Raw genomic sequence first — 21183 nt, 5'->3', positions numbered from 1 at the left:
GCTGTGACTTCAGCCCATGAATCCACCAGTAGGGAAACCTCTTTATCATCAAAATTCTCACAATTAAGAGATAGGGAGTGGAGCTTGGACTTCACAACCTCACGAAAAAAATACATGAGACTGGTTACTGGTGATGTACCCAACCTTACATCTAGTATCCTTAGGCATTCAGACTCCCTCAGCAGTTGTGCCACCATACGAAGTGAGTTGCTTCCGTCGGCAAAACTGTTTGCTTCTTCTAATTCATGCATCACCCTAATTCTCTTGACGTCTACATCAAGCAGGAAAAGCAGCAGATGCTTCAACTTTTGCAATTTAAATATAGATGCAGGTAAAGTCGTCCCAAAGTACCAGTTCCGCCTCAAATCTAGGGTCTCTAGCTGCTCCAGTTCTCCGATCTCCTCTGGTAACCCCCTGATACCAGTCCCTGCCAGTCCCAGGTATCTCAGTAGGACCAATTCTCCAATGCCTGCCAGATGGTGATCTTCTAACCCCTTTCTATCTTCTAGATCTAGCACCTGCAGAAGTTTGAAGCCCCAAAGAATATCCACAGAAGCTCTTATGGACAGTGGAACATGCATCTCCTCTTCATCATTAACATCTTCGAAAAATATGAGTGATCGCATCCTTGATAAGTGCGGGGTCCTTGCAGAGAAGGTGACAACTTCGTCTTCATTACTACTGTCGAGCGATAACCGCCGAATGGTGTCACACGGAAATGGACCAAAACATAATTCTGCAGCCCTTGTAGCAAAGTTCTCTTCTCTGGACATGGATCTGATGAAATCAAGAATCACACCATGAATGGTACATCCAAATGCTTGGTCATCAGTGTAGTCAAACACCGGTTGAATCAGTCTTCTACTTATAAGCTCATTGAAGAACCTCTCCCCTGTTGCCCACAAGCATTCTCTATTTGTTCTTGGGATAAATCCTTCAGCTCCCCATAACCGTATTAAACGATCTTTTTTTATGGTATAATCTTGTGGAATAAGACCAAGATACAGAAAACAAGACCTCAAAGGAAGAGATAGATCAGCAAAACTCATGTGCAGTATCTTTGTCATTCCTTTAGTGGGGGGATATTGCTTCGTTGATGATATAATAGATTTCCCAAGCATCTTCAGCTCTGTTATTTCTTCAGATTTCCTGGCTAATAAGTTGGCTGCAACAATTATGGCCAACGGCATGCCATCACACATATCCAACAACATGTTACCACAAACTTCTGCAAAATCTGACACTCTTTCTCCTCGACGACCTATGCTTCTAAGAAATAAGATTTCAGAACTCTTCTTGCTAAGTGCCTCCATCTCGTAGATAAGATCGTTACGATATATTGAACAAGATTTCCCTACATCCATGATGCAAGTTGTAATCAAGACCCTACGTCCAAGGTTATTTGGCAAAGCACAATTGATAACTTTCCAAGCCCGCATACTCCATATGCCATCGACTATGATGAAGTGCCTAAAAAATATAATTCCAAGTAAAGTAATTATTATCAACTACCACATCAATTCAAAGTAATTGACGTTTGAAAATACATAAAATGAATGAAATCGAACATAAAGAGGCCAAAAAGACAGATATACTGGTTCTGTAATGACTAATGATAGTTACTTACAATCAACGTAGTAGCAAATTTTCAGCTGATCTCCATTGGTATGCCGGTGTAGCTCGCCAAGAGCATAAATAAGGAGCACGGGGGATTTCCCTTGGAAAGCAAAGTGGCGGCTTCAGGAGGCAAGTGCCTTGTCAACTAAAAGGCGGTGTGTAGGGCAAAGGAGGTCGGGGCCTGGGCATCATCACCATCCTTGGGGCTCAGAGCTCGACGTTGTGTGCACAATGGCTCTGGCTGGCCTTCCACTATAGGTTGACAACAAGGTCAGGGCATTCTTTAGTGCGTCCACACCATCCACCTGGGGGACGGGAACCGGGCATCATTCTGGCATGACCATGGAGGAACTCTTGGAGCTTCGACATGGCATACCCGGAGTTCTTCAGCCACTGCATTATAAATGGGCTCTCTATCGCCCAGGCGCTGAATGATGATTGGTGTGGATGCGGCACCTGGGAAGGAACCTGTCACTTGGAGCCATCTGTGAGCTCATCATGCTCTGGCAATCAAAAATTCAATGCGTGGATGGCGTGGCGAGCGGAAGCAAGGCGTGCCTTAGGACTAAGGAGAAGAAGGGAGGTGAGCAGGAGGCAAACGGCTAGAGGGAGAAGAAAGAACGGTGACCATTGCATGTTAATCCCACAACTCATAAACTGACTCAACACAGGTTTTTTTAGGATCCTTGGGCCCCTTTTGTATGGACTAATGGTATTGCCATAATTCATGCTTTTGTCTCAAGGAAATGGCGGCATAAAAAGAATTGATCTTTTTTATTCTCTCCTTTTCTATTTTGACATGAATTACTTCATTTATGAGATATTCATTTGTCTTTTTTCCCATTCCATCACACACACATAGAGCAAAAGAATTGATCCCTACTAACTCTAATTCTCTCAACATGCAACTATACAAACTCATTTGGCATTCTTGCTTATCAGTTTGATTGACCTCTATTTCTTGTAAAGTGGTTGTGGCAGGAACAAGGGAATGATTTCTGTGGATACTACGTCTGCGAGTCCATCCGCCACACGACCTGTGAGCGGGGCGGGTACTCTGACAAACAATATGAAGTGCGTAAATAACAATATTCACAATTTTATTTTATTACCATCATTTGTGTTGAGTTTCATTCATTCATATATATATATATATATATATATATGTATTGACCCCCTTCTTCAAATTAGATGTTTCGGATGCGGAATGAACTCCTAGCACCAGATCGCATGCGAGCAATTCAAGAGGAATTGACGGCATTCTTTCTTGACCACGTGATCACCGAAGACGGAGAATACTATGTGGACCATGCGTCCGTAATTTAGGAGATTATATTTGTAAGAGATAATTATTGTATATATGTAGCCGGTAGTGTCGGATAGATATACGAGAACTTGTTGTTCGACCAATCTCTTGGAAAAGGAGAGGTGGTCGATATCACTTCTCTCTGTATGCATATATGTTCATGACGATCTTCTATTTCCTTCGTTTGCTTACTAGCTAACTAGCGTGTCTAGTCCTCTCTATACGTATGTATAGTACGTAGCGTCGACCAAGCACGGACATAAGAGAGGACACTTCTCTCTATTAATTAGCTATCTAACACAATATATGAAATACCTAAATTAACCCCCCAAAACCCCCAACCCCCCCCCCCCTCACCTTAAAAAAAACAAAAACCCCGGGCACAGAAATGCTGACGCGTGGATGCCTATTGGTCTCGATTGGTGCCACCAACCGGGACCAAAGGCCCTCCTGCCTGGGCTCAGCGCGCATGCCACGTGGAGGCCCATCTGTCCCGGTTCTGGTTAGAACCGGGACTAAAGGGTCGACAATAGGCCCATTTTCTACTAGTGAGGATGGATGAATATTGTTGTTGTATTGATCTCACCCTTGTATGGGGGTATTAAATACATGAGGAGTAGAGGCTTAGAGTACAAGACAAGTCATAGATGGTTTAAACCTATTTAATCTCTACTTCTTATCTCTATCTTTAAACCCATATCATATTATAACATTCCCCCTCAGTCGTAGCGGGAGTGAAGTGGACGATGACGACTGGATTTGAACTCTTGTGCTTCCGTTGTCTTCTCCGCTGCGCCATCATCAACTGCGTCTCTGATGGGTCGGCACCTAGGGCGGCGACTGTGTCCCCTTCTGATGCCTTCCTGCCTTCTCCTGTATTCCCTCCCGCAGTCACAGCGGGAGTGGCGTGGACGCTAGTGACGACGCGGACGTTGTTGACTGGAGTGGTTGCCGAAGTGTTGCTATAGACGTAGCCATCAATGTCAATGTCGAGGTAGCTGATCATGGTGATGTAGCCGTGGTCGAGGTAGTCGTGGTCGATGATGTGGTTGTCGTGGATGATGAAGCCGCACAAAGCCTGAGGCGCAAAAAAATGCGCTATGACGGAGCTGCAACCGTGGATGATGCACCTTGCGGATGTCAGATGGTGCCATCGGCGATGAGTCCACCGGTTTTGCCAAGACCGGAGGAAGCCCATCGAGCACACATCGGTTTTGCCAGAACCGTGTGGCCATGTAGGGTCGTCACTATAGTGACGCCGTGTCGATGCAGTCGTGGATGACGCGGTCGATGCCGTCGTCGTGACGCGGTCATTGCCGTTGTCGAGGTCGTGTCTTGCAGAAAAATCTGTCAGAGGACGCTAGTTGTCCATTTTGTGGACGAGGCGGCGGGCGGTGTGTCGATGATGATGTTGGTGAAGACCACGTTGACGAAGACCTTAGTGATGAAGTGTCAGCGTTGACACTGCAGCGGCGTGTCAATGATGATTCGTCGTTTGGAGGCGTCCCTCGTGGCGACGGGGTGTCGATGCCGCGTCATGTCGAAGAAGTATGTTGGCTCGTAGCCTGGCGTAGTCGTACAGCTCGATGTCGTTCAGCACGGGAGGTGTCGGTGTTGTTGCGGATCGGTAGCTTGATGCAGGTTCGATGCGTCGGTTCGGTGTAGACGTCCGTCATGTGCATGGTGTGGAATCTGGCTCGATGCAGATCGCTGTTGAAGTAGTCCAGAACAGAAGAAGTCGATGTAGGTACGATCGTTGTACGGAGGCGCAGCTGACGACCGGAGATCCGATGAATCGAAGCCGCCGGTGCGTCCATATATGCGTCATGCATGCACGTGTAGCCGCCGGTGCGTCACTAAGACGTGTTGACCCATGTCATGCGCGCGATGAAGTGGCTCGTTGTCAGCGACTCCTTTACTCCTCTCTCAAAAATTCTGGACATGACATGGGCCACTCTTGAGCCTGGCCTGCTCAGAAGCGATCGGCGAGCCGCTATTAATACAGGGAGCTGGCATCAGATGGACTTGGCTTGGACGAAACGGCGGCTTCGGCCGAGGCTTGGCTCTGCTCTTCATCTCCCTCTCCCTGTAGTTCTTCCTTCTTCCTTTCCTCTCCAGTAAATCGAGAGCTTGTAACAGAATTCATGGTGATTGAGTGAAACTAGTAGTTGGATCCTAACACTCGTGGCTGCTGCAGCATACCAGGCTACCTCCGCCTAGGCCTGTGCGCACGGCCTGCTGGCTGCACTCCCACCGGAAGCCCTGTACGGCTGTACCATGCCGCGGCCGTCGGCTTGGATCTGCAATGTGGAGTTGCTCGAAGTCGTGTCACGCGCGTGCTGGCCGACCCGGCCGGCCAGATCGAAGAACCGTAGGTCCGTAGCCCCGATGCGGAATAAGTCGACGTAGATCGGATCGTGGTAGCGCCAGCCTTCCGACTCGGTGCGTAGGCGCGGCCGGAGCGCACGAAGGCGGAGCCACGCTGCTGGAACACACAGCTGCAGTTTGCCGTGTGTCGCCCTCCCGTGATCGGAATTTGCACATTGTCGTTGCGGAGTTGGTGGCGTACACCGATGGAACGAAGCCGGCGGGTGCTCCTGGTGCCATCCCGTGGTGATGCATGCATGGCATCTTGTTGTGCACGTGGATGGATGCACGGCGATGAAGCTGGAGACGGTGCAGCCGCGTTGTCGGTGTAGATCGGATTGAACCCAATACGCGTGTGCCGTCGCCCCGCGGGCGCAAGTCTCGATGCAGGTGCGGGTGACGAGGGACCTGAGGTTGATGTAGAAGGCCGTGCGTGCTGCTCGTTCAGATCCAAGCATCCGCACGTCTTGCCGTAGTCACCGCTAATTCTGCACTGCTTTCACCTAATCTAACTTGATCTCTACTTCTAATGTCTCAGTTGATAGGTCGCGTTTCGGATTTTATTTTCGTCCCATCTCGTCCGGTTTTTTTATACCTATTTTGGTACCTCCTCCCACCTCACGCTGACCCGCCACCAACCGAAAAAAAACCACGTACCGAGTCCTCCACCCGCCCCCGCGCTCTTCAGGTCGTAACAGCCGATCGCGCCCGAGACAAGCGTCGAAGAAAAAATCTACGTCGATTAACCAGCGATAAAAAAACCTGCGAAAATTAACCAGCGAAAAAAACACCGCACGTACGAGAGCGACGTCACATGCCCTCGAGAATGACTCGCACGAGATCCCTTGGCCGCCGCCCTCGCACTCGCATCCTTCGCCGCCGCCCTCGCACATCAAGCCGCCGTCGATCCCTGCGCTACTACGGGAGCCGCCGCCGATCCCATTGAGGAGCTGCCGCCGATGACGGGAGACGCCGCCGATCCCGTTGAGGAGCCGCCGCCGATGACGGGAGACGCCGCACGCTGACCTACCCCTCCCCAATCCCTAGCCTCGCACCTCTTCCCGTCTGGCGCCTCCTACCTCGGCTGGGCGGTGGCCTCAAGTGCCTCTTCTTCCCCAATGCGGCCTCAACCAACGACGCTGCACCCCGGTGATGACTCCGCCCCATGATTCCCATCGGTCGGCGCCTCGCCAGCAGTGACCTCCCCCTCCATGTATCCTGTGATCCGGTCGTGCGCCACCGCCTCTCCAGGCGCCTAGATCCCGGCTTCCAGAAGGGGATAGGGGTGGAGGCGTCAGCGGAGGGGACAGGGATGTGGACCGGAGAAACTACATGGTGGAAGCACAACAAAGCGTTCAAGCACGGCACCCCATCGCATGCAGCTGCAGGTAACTACTTCCCTGAGTCTCCTTCGTAGGTGTGGTCACTATATTTCCTACTTGTGCAGATCCTAACTGGTTGTAACTCCGTTCATTCTCTTCCTAACAGTAGTTCGTCAGCCACATTGGACTAATCTAATGCATTCGAATTGCCTTGGTGTATGAAAATAACAATATAGGCTTGATGTGTACAAGCGCATAGCTCCTTATCTAGCCTAATCTGAATGTAGCTTATATTCTTAATCTTTTTATGCAAACTATTTTAGCCAGCGGCAGATGTTGGGCACTCTGAGGTATGCAAACCTTCTCAGAGCAAGGGGAGCAAGAGTACCGGTACTGCATTTCTTATCTTCATCGCTCAAAATTCCCAGAACTAATCGTGAGCTCTTGCTTTGATACAGAACTAATCTTAAAGGTGATAGCCCTGTTTCTTCCCTGTTTTAGATCAACCGTTCTTCTTTCTTCCTTGGAGCTGCACTGTTTTGGATGAACTGGACTAACCCTAGGTAATTGATTAATTTCTCACGAAAATAGAATTTAGATGAGAGTGAAATTGAACTGGAGGGTGCTTAATTCGCCATTTGTTTCTGGACGGAGGCTGCATTATTTTCTTTAGGAGAGAACCCCTTTTCCGTACTATACTCTGTACTTCATAAGGACCTAAATCCCTCTCAATAGTCTTGCAAGGTGAACTCAATTTGTTTTTTTTTGTGCTTAATTGTGTAGAAGGGATGAAGGTCATCCACGAGGTGTCTCAAGGTGAACCCCGTGGTACCCGACCAAGTGGCTGGAGGGAATGGTGTATGCTCACAAGGTACGTGATTTAGCTGTGCTTCTGACTATATGTGTGCTCATGGCCTCATGGGTTCTGATATAGCTGCGCTGGCTATATTTCAGTTTGTACAGACCAATTTGCACTCGAACAAGAATCCCACGAACCTTAATGTGGCCTTTAAGTTTCAGGTACAACATTCTCTTCTGCTCTGTTGCGTCGCGTGCTCCACCCCTATACCTTATGATTCATGAGTTTCTGGTGACGAAATGTGTTATATTTGTAGAGTCGATGCTTTAAGAGAGGGAAAAGCAGCTGCCCACACAATGGTTTTCCAGTTATACTCTTTAAAGAATTTGTAGGAGGATCCATTGATTTAAAAACACGTGGAAAGCATTCAGTTTAGTAAATATTGTATATACCCTTCCCCTGAAAAGTTTGACGTTGTTACTTGGGAAAAAGGAAAATGCCCACAGATCAAATCCTTTGATACATTGATTACTTTTTAGTTATGCAAAGTTTAAACTTCAGTTATGCTTTATTGGTCGTTTTCCCCCAATAAATATCTACCTTTTCCCCAATAAATATCTACCAACTGCAGGTCCTTGGGGTTGGATGCGGCAACTCGCGGCTCGAAGACAATCTTTTGTGGTGGGGCGTCGCCGCCGCCGGCGGCACCTGCATAGACTGTCTCGCTGGGAACGAAGAGATGCTCCCTTGATTTGGAGCTGTAGAAAGGAGGTGGTTGTAGACACAAAGTGGGGACACGCAACTCCCAGTCATAATATTCTTTATCTTGGCTCGTTGTTTGGGAATGGACGCATCAATCTGATGGCGCTCTCCTCCATGCCAAACGGATCCTTGGTTCGGAGGCGCGCGGCGCCGACGATGACAACCTTTCTATCGACGCAAGGGCAGCAGTAGCTCATGATGCTGTTGATGCCACCACCATGAATGGGGTTGATGCAAGGTGGGACAAGTATGTATACCAGGCAAAGTACTCAATCTGTTTGGCATTTAGCTTTTTGATTCTATTTTTAGTAAACTTGATTCAGATAATTTGTTTACCTGATGCCTTCACTCCAGGTAATCTGTTTGTCTGACATTTTGCTTTTTGATTCAGTGCGATCACTAATGGGGAGAACATAAAACTTCAATTGAGGGCACTGTGATTCTCTAGCTACATGTATCATGTAAGTAATGTCTTTCCATGAATCTTCTATTCATTATATAACCTCTCAGGCCCTTACAAAAGTATCTCTGTTGACTTGATTTCTTTCTGCTGATTCTTATAGGGTCACCAACCACACATGTAAAAACCATGTCTCCCTACTGTAATTTGATGATTTATTTACATGTGGCACGGAATAGTTCAGAGTTCACTCCGAAAAAGAATTGCTTTGCATGTACATTTGCTAAAAGACGGATGTGCTGAACTTTCGACGGTTCCGATTAGTTGCTGACATAACCTTTCCTCTTTTCATTGATAGGTCCAAAAGAGATCCTTATTTCACCTTTGTTTATAGGCATTCAACATGAGGAATTTTATACTTTTGGAGTGGAGCTATCAAATATATATTATGAGTTTCTAAAACATCTATTATAAGGTAAAATCATTATATACATATTATTTTATTTATGTTTCATGTGACTCGAATCTACCGCAGCCATATGGAAGTTTTGGAAGGCACAGCTTATTGCATGATCACGAAGAAATTATTGGATAGTTCATCATTTTTATGTTTGTATGAACAAGGATTTTTGGTTGTTTGGCCTCACAAAGGTTCTTTGTTGAGCAGGAGTTGAAGAGAGCTTCCTCTGCCCCAGCAGATTCTGAGAAAACCAACCAGCAGAGAACATGAACAAATATAGTGACGAGAAAGGGTGGAGCTGAGTACACCACACATGGATATGATGGTCTTCCCTATGTTCTTTTTGGCAATCCACTTAATCACTGACTCAACTTTGAATGGGTGAGCTAACAAGCCCGTGTTATGTCTTCCCTCTTTCTTTGTAAGTGGATGATTTCAGATTGCTCGTCATTATTCAACAACTATACTTGTGATAGAAAAATGTGCTAAACTGTAGTACTCCCTCCGTCCCATGATAAGTTTCGCTATACTGATGGTTTGACCAGCCCCGTATCTAGAGCCCCCGCGTCGTCTCCCTAGGAGGCGACTCGGGCGGAACCAGGTCCGCCGCCGCCGGCCCCCCTTTCTCCAGCGTCTCCCCTCGCCGCTGCCGGCTTACGTCGCCGGTCGAAGCCCGCCGGCGGCTGGCAGCGGCGGGCGCTGCCCCCGTGCGGCTCCCCCTCCTCCCCGATCTGTCCGTTCCTCGCCCCCCTCGACGGCGACTCGATCTGCGTCCCCGTCCTCGATCTGCGGTGCCTGCGCGTCGCCCGGCCTTTCCCCTTCCTCTTCGACCCGTGGGGGGCGCCGGCTGGCCGGAATCGCTCGGCCGTCGCCGGACTCCTGGTGGTCGCGCCTCAGCACCAGATCTGGCGGGTACGGATGGCCTCGTCGACCGGCCTCCGTGCTCTCTCGTTGCAGCCTCGCGCTGGCCGCGGCGCACCACGTCTGCGTGCGGCAGCCCGGTACATTGCTGCGTATGTTGCTGCTCTCTTTGGCCCTCCGTAGCTCGCTTCGCAGCTCATGGCTGTCTAGCCTGATGGGCTACGGCGGTGGTTGGCCGACTTGCTCCGGTTGCGAGGTGGAGGAGGCACTGCCGGGTGAAAACTTCATCGACGATGACGGCTGCAGCTGCCATTTTTCCTTCTTGAAGGCGTCGAGTTTGGCATTGTTTCCCTCCCCCCCAAGCACTCAGATCCCGAGAGAAATCTCGGACCCGGGGTTCCCCGTGTCGGATGATGTCGACGTCTCTACGCCGTTTCCTCCTTGGGGGCATCTTCTTGGATTTCTTCTGCTTCGGGTGGACTCGCCTCTTGCTGCTTCCTCTCCACCTCGGCTTCGATCCCTGGCTGGCCATTGTCCTTGGCGACTCGAGTGGAGCTTGCTTGGACATCCTGGGGTGGCCTCGACGACGCGCTGCCCTTCGACCTCGGCGGCAGTACACCGGTACTGCGCCCTTCGGTCTCGGTGGCGTGTTGCCTTCTCGGCTTCGCTGGCGGCGCACCGGTACCGCCACTCGAACTCGGCTATTCGACGCTCTTCGTTCGCGCCAGTGATGCTTCTCGATATGCTTCTACTTCGGTGTCTCCTTTATATCAGGGATGTGCTTCATGGTGGCCCGGACGATGTTTGCGTGGACATCCTGGGGTGGCCTCGGCGGCACGCTGCTCTTCGACCTCGGCGGCGGTACACCGGTGCCGTGCCCTTCGGTCTCGGTGGTTTGTTGTCTCTTGGCTTCGCCGGCGCACACCGGTGTCGCCGCCCGAACTCGGCTATCCGACGCCCTTCGTTCGTGCCAGTGATGTTCCATTGCGAGTTGCTGTTATGGTGCCCGTCTTTTTCTCCCTAGGCCTTGTTGTGGTTCATTGTCAGTGGTGGAACAAGCTGCTCAGCGGAGCTTGCTACCTGAGATGTCGGCCTCCAGGGGTTTCGGTTTGGTTCTGTTGCCAGCCTTCCCCTCCATTTTGTTTTCTTTCTTCTAGTTTTGGGCTTCCTCTTGAAGCCCTCCCCTGTTATTTTCTTTTGTGCCTTTGTGCACTTACTTGTATCTGTACTGACTGCCAAGTCACTTTCGAGTGGGAATATAACAAGCGGTGGGGTTTTTGGCCCCCCCGTCAATCTCGAAAAAAAAAAGTTTCGCTATACTTGTGAAAGACTAATGTATATTCTTCTAAAGTTATAATACATTCATGGTCTGTGTATATCATTTGTATGTTGCAAACCTGAGTCGGGCAGGCAGCAACTGATTTCTTCATTTGCTATCTTTATATTCTTCAAAGCAATAAAAGTGTATGCGCATTTGGTGAGATTAGGGGAGTGTACTGACAAGTGACAAGCATATTTCCTTGCGTGTCATCCTCGATGCTGCCTCCTTAGTTCACACAGTACTTCTCTTAATCACTTTTGTTGCAGATGTTTGACACATCCAACTACCATGTTGATTTTCTGATCATTCTTTGGTCTGGACTATATATGATATATGTATTATATCATCAGCACAATATGATTCTTCTTCTTCTTGCAGGGCGCTTCCGATGCACAGATGGTGGCGGTGAAGCAGCAGGCCCGAGAGAGCGTGCAGGGGAGGAAGGAGTTCCTGGTGGAGGTGCTGATACTGGCGGTGCTCAGCCACCCTAACTTCGTCAGCCTGATCGACTTCTGCGCACAGGGGACAAGCGGCTGCTGTTGTACGAGTACATGCCCTTCGGCAGCCTGGAGAGTCATCTCTTTGGTAATACTTCTCAAAATTATTTAGACTTGCTAATAGAGCATTCGATGTTTAGCTTCTGCCAATCTGTACATTCTGTTATTAGATTTATTTTCCCTCAATACCTTGTTTAGTACAAGGAAGGACTGATATTATTCCCCAACCAGGGTCGTTGATTATTGTTTATTTTATCATAGTTCAGTATTTTTCATCTGAAAATAGATTCAAATGTGTACAGAGTAAGGGTTGTTAAATTTTTATCTATAGTCCTTCGTCACCATCATCGAGCCGCTGGAAGGTGGGAGGCAGAGAGGATGTGTCATAGGAGGATTCCATCAGATTAGTTAGAAATTAGAATGCCGCTCAACCTAGCATTAAGGTTGGTTGAGCCTGATGCACTAGCACATTGGATTAGTTGAAAATCAGAATGTACGATTAATTATTAGAGAACTATACGTGCAGATTACTCATGTGTGTCTCGGTACCATGATTGCATAGGAAACACGTTAATTATGTAAGAGACGAATAGGAGTAATGGCATCATAGCTCGGGCGTCTTGGGAGGAAAGTGGCGTCGGTGGTGCTGAGCCAGAACAAGTTCACCGGCTCTCCTCCTACCTGCTAGAGCATATGGACGTGTCACGGAACCCCTTCGTCGGGCCGTTCCTGTTGGCGCTACTGTCTGTCCAGTACCTGAGCATAGCCAGCAACAGGTTCACCCAGGCGCTATCCGACAAGGGGTCCTGCTGGGACAACCTCCGGCTTGTCGACCTGATGGGGAGCATCCCTCCCCCCACTATCGCCATCCTATCCAACCAGCCGCCAAGCATCTACTACTGCTCCCACTGGATATGTAACCCATCTGACTCCCTTCGCTTCCTGTTCTTCCCTTGATATTATCAATTTGTGTGCAAATGCTCTTTTTCAGTAGCTTAGTTACGGACTCTGATTTTATTCTTGTTTCATGTAGGCACTTATATATGAATAGCGTGCCTACATCTGCACAACTGCATAACAGTCACAAATGATTGTTTTGTGAATCTGCAGAGAATCTAATTATCCATGTATCGGCAATAGCTAGATTAATTTGTTTACCCAAAATTATCAAGGTGAATTCCCTGTTCTCGTTTTCTCAAGTCGATGATGCATGCCAAATATCCTACCACTTTACATTCGCTCTCTTTAAATCATTCATCTATTTGATCAGGAAGCATCTTGCTATGATCAATAAAGATGGAAAAACAGTGCACACAATAGATGAGTGGCCGAGTACAATGAACTTCTTTCATAGTCATGGATTATTCATGTGTTAAACAAGTTCTGCTCATCGATTAGTTATTATCAAACCTGTTGATTATGTTTTTACTATAATTTATGATTTAATTTGTACCTTGCAAACTCGGCAAGTAAAAATATCACTTATTTAAGAGCCGAGAGAGTGTTGTTAAAATGTGTTTGATTACCTTTTAAATGTTTTACAAGATTCAGCGATATATGAGTATACTTCCATGTCTACTTGATTTCTATACAGAATATGGAACCAGATGTAGTGAAATGTTTGCATACCATGTCTGGATTCAGCAAGCTATTTACTGATGGCTGATTTTTAAGGATGTCTTATGAAGTTGTGATTCTGCGAGGAAAAGCTCGTGAGTGGAATTATTCAGTATGGTGCTTGTGATGTTTCCTTCATAGCTCTTTTACAATCAGCCATTCCTCTATTATTATTCGTAAATGGTCCTCTAAATCCTAAATACACAATAGATTTTTTGTTGCGTTCATCTGTGTGTTACAATCTATTTCTTTCATATTTTTTCAGCGGTTCCATTATATATATTCACTTTGGAAGGTAAAAAATTATATGTTGCCTGGTTGCCCGAGAAATTAAAAAGGCTAAATCTTGAGTTGTATGGAGCATGGTCATTTGCTTGAAGTTTCGAATGGACTGTATATACCATTGAATGAGAGGAATTATTCCATGAGTGTGGACAAATTGAGCTGATCGATTGATTGAGAAAATATTGTGTGGATGTTCTCAGATCTCCTTGCTCCACTACTCCTTGGATTATTACCTTTGTTCATATATTTTGGTTTATCTGAGCTGAAGGTAACCTTCTTAAACTATCCATAAAAATAGTTCAAATTGTTAATTAATTGTTTGCTTAATTGTGTTGTCTATCTATTCTTTTGTACATAGAAAATATAACCTCCAAATCTGCACATGCTTTTGCGAATGTATCCATCCTGACATTTCTTATAATGTGGAAGTTATCAGAGCCCTTTTTTAAGCATCCACTTTGAGTTCACCGGTGGCAGGTAGCTTGTACAATACTGAATTTTCAAGGTAACAAAATCGGTTATGCGTTGCAGCAAAATCGAATGTGATAGAGAAAATATTCAGGCTTCGTAGCGAAACAATGCCTCTGTTAGGATAGTACACCCAGATCCCCAATGCATTTGGTTTATTATGATGTATTGATACTGAAGTTTGTACCATATCTTGAGAATTATGATTTCAGCAGTGATAATATACTCTAGATAAAAGGATGGACACATAAGCTTGGGACATGATTGTGGCCGCTGTACTTCAAGAAGGTGCGGAGCTACGGTGAGCAGCAGGTTGCATCGTCATGGTGGTCGCCCTCGACCATGATGGTGTGCACACCTTGGCACCAGGAATTGGCTTGGGACGCCGTGGAGGAAGAGAGAAGGGGGGTGGGCAATGTTGTCGAAGGGGGCGGGGGGGGGGGGGAGATGACTGTGAGAGTCAAGGTTTTGGTTACCGAATGAGGCATTTTTACTGAGGGGGACTGGTAAACGTGGTTACCACGGTTACCGAGAAATACCGATAAATACCGAGAATATTTTGGACGAATTTTATAGTTGAATTTTGAATTCAAATGAGTTAACGAACGAACATTTGAACTAGAGACCTCTTAAAACAGGAACTAGGTTGCTACCAACATGCCAGAACCACCTCTCATGACATTAATTAGATCCTACGTAATTTACTACAAATCGAGTGTTTAAATTCAAAAAATTCAAAAAACTGGTATTTTTTGCTTGGTATGTGGATTTACCGAGGGGCATGGATATACGCGGTAACCATGGGAAATCTCGAAATTTCGACCGGTAACCAAAACCTTGGTGAGAGTAAGGTGTGGGCTGAATGTCGTGGTGTAGGGTGCTGTAAGAAGCCGTGGTGGGGATAGCAAGCCGGGGGATGAGATGTGTGTGTCAGCACTATGTCATATGGTGAGAGAGTAAGATGGTGAATTGCATTTTTAAGATAAGAATAAAAGGTGTTTACTTTTTTTGGAAAAAACGATGGTTTGCTATGAGAGAAATGTCACATACTTCTTTATATAGTAGAAAATATCACAAACCCTAACAAGTTATTTCTTGAGAATAATTACTAACAAGTGATTTACAGATGAGTCTACGTGTTATTAAAATTGGGATGCGACTCACCCTACTAAAAGCGGTCACCTGCTTGCATCAAGAATTTTGGGACGGAGGGAGTATTATATATGAGCTATTTTAAGATATGTATATGTTCACTTTTGTACATCAGAGATAAAAGTCAATGGATGCGGATGATGCTACTGTTGATCGACAAAGTCACTGACGTAATTACGATTGACCAGACTGAAAACTCATGAAACTTTACAAAATCAGAAGAGATGTATACAAATTATGGTTCTTCTTTGTATATAAACTACACACAATAATACAAAAGGTGTATTTCTCTCTCTCTCTCTCTTTCTCTCTCTGTCTATATATATATATATATATGACAAATATATATATATATATATATATATATATATATATATATATATTCTTTTTTGTAGATTACCATAGCGATGGAGATGAATTATGTCGAAGTTCAAATGAATCCATCAAGAAGAGTCCTGACGACGTCGTTGGAAGGGGTAAAAAAGTCACCAAGTCTTATACAACAATACAAAAAGTCATCAGAAAAAAAGTTAAAAGGCCCGTAGCAACGCACGGGAATACATTGAATCCAGAAATCCCGGATCCCACTTATTTTTATTGATCTGATTCTGAAGCCTACCTCTTTCTTGTGGCGGAGAGGCGCCATACTTAACGCAGGTGATGGCAAAGTATCTCAAGTTTGCATGTCAATGATATTTATCGGACTCGAAAGACGATGCATCCATTCAAATTGGGCATCGCTTCTACATGGCATTCGGTGTAACCTACCAAATATCTCCCAGGCATAAATGGTTATTATTTTTAAGTATGGCACCCAAATAATTCATCCATGACATATCTTGAAATTAATTTATTCTACTGATTATTCAGAACATGAGTGTTAGATTTTGTAGTCCAAAAAGATGATAATGAAGTTGAGAGAAGAGAGTATGCCTAGGATCTATGAACATGATGTGTGACAAGAGATGGTATGACTTCTTCAGAGCACCATCTTGATCCTTATTTTTTCTTCATATATGGCCAACCATTGATTATTGTGGTGCGGAAGGTCGTGAGTGCTAGAGATTGTGGCACTATTTAGAGGGTTGGGCGGCAACTCAGGTAGAGGGAGGTAGTGTGTGACAACATTTGCTGACTGTTGATGGTGGTGGCAAGTGGTTTCGTAGGTAGAGGTGGGCGGGTCAATAGACTGGATGGAGAAAAAAAGTATGTAGAGGGAGGAAGAAGAGTAGTAGCAGCAGCAGGTGTTGGCGGCGGAGGAGAGGCAAGGGGTTAGCGGTCTCGAGTGCGGGGTGCGGGAGGTCGTGGGCACCAAAATGGTGGTAGGTTTTAGAGGAACGACTGGCGTCAGCGTTGACGGAGGTGGTGACTTGAGCAAGTGGCGACGTGTGGCAACACTCGCCGGCTGTAGGGTGGCGGTGGCAGGTGCTTAGGCAGGGAGAGGCGGGCGGGTTGACAAAGTGGTCGAATAAAAAAATCTGCGGCTACAGGAGGAAGAAGAAGAATTAGAGGCGGGTCATCGTTGGATGAGAAGGGACGGGAGATTAACGGATTTGAAGGCAGGGTACAGGATATCTCAGGTGGCGGAGATGGTGGTGGTGTTTAGAGGGATAGCCGACACATCATGTTACAACATTTCGTTTGCACCATCCATCCCGAACAATCACGGAAAATAGAAGAAATTGGTGGAACTATGTTAGAAAGATCTATTTGGGTGAAGAGATGAGGAATAATGTAGTTCATGACAGTCATTTTCATCGTCTACATATTGTCAGCTTTGTCGGCACAGGAACATAGAGTGAGGGGTGCGTGGGGTGAAAGAGTGAGAGGGCTGGTTGTGGTGAGAGAGTGGCTAAGGTCAAAATAAGGCTAGGCAGGTAAGCTAAAAAAACTGGATAGACAACATTCTTGATTGTGAGATAATTTTTTAAGTGCATCAAGTAAATTTTAATTGTAACATATTTTTAGTTAGATAATCGCTCTATATGCATACATCGTCAAATTGTTTTTCAATCAATTTACATTGCAAGTGAAGGTTTTTTAATCAATTTACATTGCAAGTGAAGTGGACTTTAATTATTACCCAATTATGCCAATGCTATCTTTTCTCTACATGTGAAATTTAACTTGCGTTATGTTTATATAACTTCAGCGAAATATTTCAAAAGCCCGTGGCAACGCACGGGCATTATACTAGTAACTAAGAGAACCAATCTAATCTTTGATTGATCGGGTGCCGCTCCCCCGGGGAGAGGAGATTGATCTGCCTGGGGGCGGCGCGCTGCGGAAGTGATGGATGTGACCTAGGATCGGCGTCGTGAGACTAACCGCTCTAATACCATGTAGAAAACTATAGGGTGGATGAATGTTGTTGTATTGATCTCACCCTTATATGGGGGTATATATTAAATACATGAGGAGTAGAGGCTTAGAGTACAAGACAAGTCATAGATGGTTTAAACCTATTTAATCTCTACTCTTTATCTCTATCTTTAAACCCATATCATATTCTAACAAGCTACTCGAGCTAGGTCGTGGTGGAGCAACTAACCTTATTGAAATAAACCAATGTTTTAAATTGCGGGCTATGAAAAATAGCGGCGAGCCTTCAAATCAGCTATATAGCGGGCTAAAGCAGACTATAGCAGGCTATTTGCGAAGGAGACCATTTAGCGGCACCCTGCTGAAAAGGCTATAACGGGCTATAGACTATTTAAAACTATGAAATAAACACAAATGGCTTCATGGCAGTGCGCGGGCGATGGACTGTTTCGGCCAGCGAGAAGAGCAGCTCGACGGCGGCGATGCGTCTTCACCCTTGCCCGCCGTAGCCATACCGCCTCCGCTTGCTCTCAGCGAGCAGCTCCCAAAATAATTCTCGCTCCTCTCACTTGGCCGCCCCGTGTGTGTCCGACAGCGCGCAACTGCGGCGAGGGCCGGGGATCTGTCGCGTGGGGAACAGTCAGAGAGGCCAATATTCTATTTTTTCCGAAAGTAATAATCTGATAAAAACTTATCCTAACGCTGAGATTAACCAATGTCAAATTTATCACATTGCAATTTCCGAAAAACAATTTTACAACACATATCTCGGAGCACAGGGGTCTTCCTCCTTGAAACGTTTTGCAAACCAAGTCTTTGTGCTCCTCGTTGACAACCAAGGTGCGAAAGGTCATGACCGTGACCTCAACGACAGCTAAGATGCGGACAATGCTGCCCTTCACCATCAGGTGGAGTGGAGGAATGGGGCGGCATTGACTCGTTGTCCGGTGGCACATACACATGCTCCCACTTCACAAAGAGAATGGTGTGGCGAATGGACTCGTACCATCAAAGATCGAGATGTGTAAGACAATAGGGTTTTGGAGGGAACCGGCACAACCCTCTAGGGGTGGCCTATCACATATATATAATGAGGTGGTATACAACGTTACAGTATACACATGTAAATACAGAAACTATACAGTCTAACACCCTCCCTCAATCTTAGCCACTTCCTAAAGAATCTAGAAGGGTAAGATTGCGCCTGCAAGTCTCAAACTGCGGTAAAGGCAATGGCTTGGTGAAGATGTCAGCAAGTTGATCCTTGGAAGAAATAAACTTGATCTGTAGTTGCTTCTGAGAGACACGTTCACGCACAAAGTGATAGTCAACTTCAATGTGTTCCGTTCGGACATGGAATACCGGATTTGCAGAAAGGTATGTAGCACCGATGTTATCACACCAAAGAACAGGAGGCTGTGATTGGGGTATACCCAACTCCCGAAGCAAGGACTGTACCCACATAATCTCCGAGGTGGCATTGGCCACAACCTTATACTCAGCCTCAGTACTGCTACGCGAGACAGTAGCCTGTTTGCGAGCACTCCAGGCAATCAGGTTAGAGCCAAAGAATACAACATAACCCCCCGTGGATCGCCTGTCATCTAGATTGCCAGCCCAGTCTGCATCAGAATATGCTGAAAGACAACCAGAGTCAGACGGCCGAATATGCAATCCATGAGCCACCGTGAAACGAATATAGCACAAAATTCGCTTAATAGCAGACCAATGAGTATCACGGGGTGACTGCAGATACTGGCAGACTCGGTTAACAGCAAAGGAAATGTCCGGTCTTGTGATGGTCAAGTACTGAAGCCCACCAACAATACTCCTGTACTCTGTCGCATCAGAAGAAGAGAGAAGTGCACCATCAACAGCAGTGAGCTTATCAGTGATAGACATGGGTGTAGTCGTCGGTTTGCACTTAAGCATCCCAGCGCGCTGCAACAAATCCAGAGAGTACTTCTTCTGCGTCATAACAAGGCCAGCTGCCCGAGAAGTAACCTCCACACCAAGAAAGTAATGAAGCTTCCCAAGGTCCTTGACCGCAAAATCAGCACCAAGCGAGCGAACAAGCGCAGTAGCAGGCGACTGAGAGGAGCTGACCAAAATGATATCATCTACATAGACCAACAAGTACATAGTAACCTCAGGCCTTTGAAGAAGAAACAGTGAGGACTCAGCAGTTGATGATGCAAAACCATGAGCACGAAGAGCCATTGCAAGACGAGCATGCCAAGCACGAGGAGCCTGCTTCAGACCATAAATTGCCTTGGACAGACGACATAGATGATCAGGGTGATCCGGATCAGAGAAACCCGGAGGCTGGCGCATATAAACCTCCTCCTCCAACACACCATGAAGAAAAGCATTTTGAACATCAAGCTGACGAAGAAACCAACCTCGAGTAACGGCAAGAGAAAGAAGAAGTCTAATGGTAGTAGGCTTGACCACTGGACTGAAGGTGTCTTCATAGTCAAGACCAAAACGCTGTCGAAATCCACGAGCAACCAGACGAGCTTTATAGCGCTCAATGGACCCATCAGAATGCCTCTTCACTTTGAACACCCATTTTGAATCAATGACATTAACCCGTGATGGTGGAGGAACAAGAGTCCATGTTTGATTGCGAATAAGCGCTTGATACTCCTGCTCCATGGCCTCTCTCCAATGAGGAATGCGCATAGTAGCTTGATACATGTGTGGCTTAGAGGATGGATCTGCAAGAGCAGCAGACATGCACGCCGCTAACCAAGCAATTGTTCCATCGTGACGCTGCTTAGGCTGAAAAATGCCACTCCGGCTGCGCGTATGTGGACGTAGAGCAGCAGCAGGAGCCGCCGGCGGCGAGGGTGATGGAGACGTCACGATCGACGGAGATGCAGGCGTCGCCTCGGGCGAGCCCGGGACGGACGGCTCCGGGCTGCATGGCGAAGCCGGGCCCGACGACAGCGGCCTAGAGGCCATGGGCGAACCGAGCGTGGGCAAGGCCAGCTCCAGTGACAACGGCCCAGACGGCCTTGGCGAGGCGAGAGCATGCGAGGCCGGCCCTGGTGACAGCGGCCCAGACGCCCTGGGCGAGGCGAGGGCGGGCGAGGCCAGGCCTGGTGACGACTGCCCAGACGCCCTGGGGAAGACGGGGACCGGCGAGGCCGGCCCAGTCGCCGGGGTCGCAGGGCGCGACGGTGGTGAAGGCAGCCCAGAAGCTAGAGGCGACCTGACCGGGACATCGATCAGCCGTGCATGGGCACGGGAACCGAGGCCATGCAGGAGCGCCATGTGCTCCTCATGCACAACAGAAGGTGCCGACGAGGAAGGCGATGGCAACGAAGAGGACGATGGCGCCTCCAAGATCTCCAAACGAGCCCCACGACCAGTGCCTACACCATGGTTAGGCAACAATAGAGGAGAATATGCAACATAGTCAAATTGGTCAGAAGCAACAGAGGATGAATGCATGGTTGGTGGCTCGGCAGGGACACAGGGAGTTTGGCAAAGGGAAATACATGTTCATCAAACACAACATCCCGAGAGATGTAGACACGATTAGTGGGCACATGAAGACATTTTTATCCTTTATGAAGAGAGCGACCCCTGGATGGAGTAGAGGTTCGCCTGGTCCTGCCC

General features: G+C 47.1%; 1 protein-coding gene and 1 long non-coding RNA gene across 3 annotated transcripts; both read left to right on the top strand.

The window, feature by feature from the left end:
• Positions 1–6117: 6117 nt before the first annotated feature.
• LOC123071469 (uncharacterized) lies at positions 6118–7803 on the top strand. The gene is made up of 4 exons (XM_044495041.1): positions 6118–6678; positions 7396–7483; positions 7567–7632; positions 7728–7803. The coding sequence occupies exons 1-4, from the start codon at positions 6456–6458 to the stop codon at positions 7801–7803; spliced, it is 453 nt and encodes a 150-aa protein (XP_044350976.1). The 5' UTR covers positions 6118–6455.
• A 245-nt stretch (positions 7804–8048) lies between these two features.
• On the top strand, positions 8049–11910 carry LOC123063145 (uncharacterized). Of its 2 annotated transcripts, none has more exons than XR_006430179.1 (5): positions 8049–8411; positions 8565–8634; positions 8932–9048; positions 9241–9414; positions 11594–11910. It is a non-coding gene; the product is annotated as an uncharacterized lncRNA (long non-coding RNA). The 2 variants fall into 2 exon arrangements; XR_006430156.1 differs by having other exon boundaries at positions 8049–8420.
• The last annotated feature ends 9273 nt before the right edge of the window (positions 11911–21183 follow it).

The sequence above is a fragment of the Triticum aestivum genome, chromosome 1A (assembly GCF_018294505.1).
Source record: "Triticum aestivum cultivar Chinese Spring chromosome 1A, IWGSC CS RefSeq v2.1, whole genome shotgun sequence".
Classification (NCBI taxonomy): domain Eukaryota; kingdom Viridiplantae; phylum Streptophyta; class Magnoliopsida; order Poales; family Poaceae; genus Triticum; species Triticum aestivum.
This window is presented reverse-complemented; position numbering and strand designations above follow the sequence as displayed.

Excerpts from the sequence above, each read along its gene's own strand:
- LOC123071469 (XM_044495041.1), top strand. The coding sequence starts at position 6,456 with ATGATTCCCATCGGTCGGCGCCTCGCCAGCAGTGACCTCCCCCTCCAT. Across the intron at positions 7,484-7,566 it reads GAATGGTGTATGCTCACAAG|TTTGTACAGACCAATTTGCA; the intron begins GTACGTGATTTA and ends GCTATATTTCAG. Across the intron at positions 7,633-7,727 it reads ATGTGGCCTTTAAGTTTCAG|AGTCGATGCTTTAAGAGAGG; the intron begins GTACAACATTCT and ends TTATATTTGTAG.